We start from the raw sequence: 5,479 nt of genomic DNA, 5'->3' as shown, positions 1-5,479 counted from the left end.
ACTTGCTCAGAATTATCTATTTGTTTTAATGAGTAATATGTTTTTATTCACTAAATTAATCCAATAAATTTGTATAAATAGCTGTAATTCAATTAATGTAAATGTCGCAAAGTGGGATTAATTACGAACAAAACCAAAAGCAATAATTGCATTTATATTAGTTTTATGATCAGGAAACTTTTAATAAAAAACTTTCATATTACATTCAGCTCGGCATATCTATCTAACTTATAATTTAAAATATTAAATTAATAAATTTAATATAAGAATATTATTAGTTTTGATTTTCTTTTTTTTTTTTAATATGAGATTAGTATGCAACGAAATTTTCCTTATTCAAGCTTAATAACTTGAGCATATATTTTTTAATTATTTCATTTTTTAAACAATAATTTATAATTATTAAATAAATAGCGAGGCCCGTTACTTATAAGGTAGTGAACAAGCCTGGACTGGATTCGCTACTTTAAAAGTAGCCTAGCTAATTGATTTTGTTTTTTGTTAATTCAAATATATATATTCTTTATTTTTTACTTCAAGTATTTAAAAATTATTAAATTAATAATAAATATATTATTTTATTGTATTTTAATTATACATATAATTTTAAAATTTATTAAATTAATTTATTTTTATTAATTTAGAATATAAAAAATATTTAATAAATATATTGTACTTGTTCTGAATTTAGTCACAAATTTATAAAGTAAAGTGGTTTTTTACGAACAATTTAATAATAAATTCAGTCCCATTGTTTTGTATTCTAATTATACAAGAGGATAATTTTTTATAAATTAATGAAGTATAGACACAAATAAAAATAAAATCTCATATAATTATTCACTACCTATTAAAATATATATAATTTTAAAACTTATTTTATAAGCACTTCGAGACTTAGTTTAGTGGAAAGTGCATCCTGATAGATATGAGAGATTTAAGGTTGGACTTCCCCAATCCCTATTTAAAAAAAAAAAAAAACTTATTTTATAAAAATAAATATATTTTTAATACATTAAATTAAATTATTTTTTAATGAAATTATAAAATAAAAATATAATGAATATTTTTACTTTAAAGCAAATTACTTTGAATTATTTGTGTTCAGTCATGATTAAGTCTGCAAGTTAAAATATACTCTCTTTACTTCATAATAATATTTAATAAAATTTAATATTTTTAAGAATAATATAATTAAAAAATTATTATTAATAATATATATATAATTAAAATAAAAAAATATAAGAGTAATATTTATATTTTATATTTATAAATAATAAATAAATAAATATATAATAATTTATTGGTAAATAAATAGAATGATTATTACCATAATACAAGAGATACATTATATACATATAAATAATAATATTTTAAAAATTTTAAATACCATTTTTAATAGATTAAACAATAACATAAAATTTCTTGTTGAATTGTTCATAAAATACTATTGTATGAACTCGTCACTGAATTTGTAACTAGATAAGTTGAATTTATGTATTTAATATTTTTATTTTATAATTCAATAAAATAAAATTATTATAAAAATTAATATATTTGAATGAAAAGAATAAAATAATTATTACATATATAAAAAATTAATATATTAATTATTAACTTAATAATATTTTAAATGTTTAAAATAAAAATAAAATTAAAATTAAGAAAATGAAAGTGAATTAATAAATAAAAAAACAGTTGGTAAAAGAAGACTGAAGGTTGCGGTTTTTACATTCAGTTTATGAGCGCTAAGCTTGGACAATGGAAATGGCGGAACTGCCACACTCTCCCTGCATATAAACGTAAGTGTCTCTTCCCAAGACAAAGCTGGCCAAATCTGGCAGATTCGATTATTGTGTTGTAACGCCATGGCCTTTATTGCCTGATATTAATGCCACTTACCGCCGTTTCAACCCTCTTCCCACTTTCATTTCCCTTCAGTTATCTGTGATGTAAAAAAATAAAAATAAAATCTACATTAATTTTTTCAAGAAAAAAATTTATTTTTATTTGCAAAAAGTTATTTCGTAAACGGGTTTTCTATTTTAAAAGGGGGAAACAAGAAGTAAAGCAGAACGCTGACCGTAAATCATTAATTGAGTTGAAAGGTATTGGGCCGGTTTAAATAATTGAGCTGGATGTTGGGCCACAGCCAGAATTTTGGTTGGTTTTGATTGTAGCCTAACCAACACAACTGGATCCTTTATCTTCAATATATATTATTAGCAGGAATGCTTTGTAGTTTTACAGCCATTTCATTTTGCTTTGTAACATATGCCCCCCAACAGTGGGCTTGCTTTCTTAAGAAATAAAAAGATAAATTTGTAATAAAAAAATAAAATTTATTTTTTTATAAATAATAAAGAATAATTAAATATCACTTATCTGTTACTGACTGTATTTAGCATATGACTAAATATTTGAATTTTTTTTTTTAATTCCATGTCAAACCCACATAATTTTTTTTTTGTTTTTTGTTTTTTATTGATAACGTAATGACTAAAGTTCACCGTGTTAATATCAAAAAGTTATGTACAATAATTAAGACAAACATCTTAAACAATAAAATAAAATTGTCATTATAATTATTATAATTTCTTAAAAAATCACATTTATTAATTGGATAAAACTAATCGATAATAATCAGAAATTATAGATATTTTCTAGTGTAAATATATAAGAATAACAACTAAAAAAAAGATGATAGCCAAATGAAAGTGAAAAAATTAAAAAAAAAATTATACTGTCGATCGTAAACTAACTTTAGGGTTAGAAAGTAATAAAGAGAAAAATAGAAAGAAAGCTAGCTTGGAGAATGCATGCCAAATTGATCTAAAAAATAAAAAAGAAGAAAACTTAAAGTTGATGAATATTCGATTAAGGTTAATTCAATGGACAGTACAATTTCTAAGATACATGTAGTCCGGACATGGATTAGTTATCTTTGTATAAACCAAGACAAAGATATGATAATTAATTTTCATACAAAGAAAATTCATATAGAAGATTGAATTAACCTAACTAATGAAGATGGAGAATCACCTAAACAAAAATCTAGGTTGTCTACTATACAATAGACAGAGACCATGTCTCTCACGAGATTGCCACGTGCAGAGATTGGTTGTCTTCCATGTATGGTACAATCTTGTAATTTTTGACATTGTTATATACAAAACAAAACCAGCTGCAAGCAACCAGCATTTGGGACAAGAACATCATATATTACTCCATTGTTTGAAAATGATGTCAGAATTTCTGATTATTTTAGCATGTATTGTCTTCTTCTTATCTTTATTGACCACCTTTTTCTTTTTTCCTAACTTTTTTAAGGCTCATATAAATTGGTTTAGTGACTCTACCCCATTTGCATTACTGGTAATGCAGGTTCAAAAGTCATGCCAATTCTTGATGGGCCATGCATACTATTGGATAAGGGTAGGAGTCCTTATTTTTGAGGGCTCGCCAGCTAATATAGGGCATGTTAATTGGCAATTTCTGTGATTTTTTTCCCTTTAGCGGGTCAGATCATGCACCCTGTAAAAATTATCAAGAATAGTGCTTGATCTAAGAAAAAAAAACAAGAATAGTTGGAAGACGATGGCTCCAAAAATATATAATCATTTTATATATAAAAAAAGGAAATATTGATATATATGATTATCGTAATTTTTATTTTTATTTTTATTTATCAAGGTATTAATTAGCAAGTATTCATACTTCACTTGATTGAGTGAGCTAGAAAACATGATAATAGATTAAAATAGCTGTATTAAATTATTAAATTATATATTTTAATTATAATTATAGATTAATGGTAACAATTTAAAAATTATAAGTATTAATATAAAATAATAGTTTATTTAATTATTTTTTTTATAATAATTTTAAACTGTTATTTTAGTAATATTAAACGATTGTTATCTAAACCTTAAATTTTAATTTAATAACAATCGATTTTAATCGGAGTTGAATTGTAATAAAGGAAAAATCGTTATACTTGAAATTATTTGACTAATCCAATAGTTAAATGGGATTGAGCTAGTTTTCTAAGATATAAAACATTCTTTTGTTAAATTCTTAATTTTCCCAAGTAAGCAGGGAGTTGAGAGCAATTAGGTATAGATTCTCGTAGAGTGAAAATACGGGGACAGTGTACCACAACCTACTCGAGTAGATATTTTTGTTAATTGGATTGGGAGGAGCACGAGACCAAACATGTGGGATTACGGTTTGCTTTATGCTCATTAATCTAATCTTAAAATTTAACTTATGTTGGGATTAAAAGATTGAATACCCAAATTACAAGCCATTGTTTTAGCTTTGAGCATTCAATTGTTAATCTTCATTAATGTTCCCTTGTTTCTTGACTAGAGAGTGCCTCATTTTACGGGTTAAGAAACAAAAAGGTGAGAGGAATACTTGGCTGTTTTCTTCTCGTGGTGTTTGTGCATAAAAATGGTTAAGCAGATACCACACTGACAGAGTTGATGAGAAATTCTTAGCCGTACATTCTACTAGAAACATATTTCTATAAATCAGATGTGTCATCATATACTGTTATGCCATGAGTAACAAACTAAATGCAAAGGACTTGACAAGGAAACATCACAGATTCTTCTTCACCATATTGTAAAGAGTAATAATTTAGTGTCCACGAAAACACGCATGGCAGCTTCCCAAATATCTATGAATTTCGAAACTTTACCCCTTTTTTTCGTTTATAATAAAAATCAAGAAGCACGACCAGTTTTCTTGGTGGTTGATACCCATATATATCATACATGCTGGTGCAGAGGATGATGTGGCACCCAGAGAAGGAGAGAGAGAGGAATCAAAGAATTTGGGTGTGCGTGTGTGGGCTAGGTTCATCTTCTTGTGGGTCTTGGACCACTCCATCTCTCTTTATAAGGAGCACTCTCCTTCTGTGTCTTCTCACTTCAGGACTAGCACCTCTTCTTCTCCCAGAAAGGCTCAAGAAGAAAAGCAAAACTCCATAGCTAGTGAAGTAAAAATGAAGATGAGCAGAGCAACTGTGGAAGGATCCAAGAAGAAGATGCCATGCAGAAGGCTTGGAGGCTACCTTAGAGAACAGAAAGGAAGGCTCTATATTATCAGAAGGTGCATAGTCATGCTTGTTTGCTGGCATGACTAGAATTAATCCAAGATTTTAAATTCCTATTATCATCTCATCACCATCACCATATATAATCCATGAAGTTGAAGCAGATTAAGATCTATTTCATTTCTGGAAGGCTTGCATTTGCATGGAGCCATCAGCAAGCCAAGCTACTTACTATCTTAATGTTTCTTCTGCTGGAAATGTAAATAGAAAAGAGAAATGATGGCTAGACAATTGCTCTCTTTCATATATTAATTAGCTTGTTGCTCGAAATTAAATGGTTTAAAAATCAAGTTTCAAGAATTAATGTATTTGATGTATTCCATCTTCAGTCCATAAGTGTTGGAGCAGCTTTTCTTA

The 5,479-nt window shown here is 26.7% G+C and overlaps 1 protein-coding gene across 1 annotated transcript; it reads left to right on the top strand.

Annotated features, from left to right (window-relative positions):
* The first annotated feature begins 4,845 nt into the window (after positions 1–4,845).
* On the top strand, positions 4,846–5,479 carry LOC110609847 (small polypeptide DEVIL 3). Its single transcript, XM_021749670.2, has one exon. It carries the CDS (start codon positions 5,012–5,014, stop codon positions 5,150–5,152), a length of 141 nt encoding a protein of 46 aa, XP_021605362.1. The 5' UTR covers positions 4,846–5,011; the 3' UTR covers positions 5,153–5,479.

Source organism: Manihot esculenta, chromosome 2 (assembly GCF_001659605.2).
Source record: "Manihot esculenta cultivar AM560-2 chromosome 2, M.esculenta_v8, whole genome shotgun sequence".
NCBI classification, from domain to species: domain Eukaryota; kingdom Viridiplantae; phylum Streptophyta; class Magnoliopsida; order Malpighiales; family Euphorbiaceae; genus Manihot; species Manihot esculenta.
Note: the sequence above shows the minus strand (reverse complement) of the source record. Positions and strands in the feature narration are given on the sequence as shown.

Excerpts from the sequence above, each read along its gene's own strand:
- LOC110609847 (XM_021749670.2), top strand. The coding sequence starts at position 5,012 with ATGAAGATGAGCAGAGCAACTGTGGAAGGATCCAAGAAGAAGATGCCA.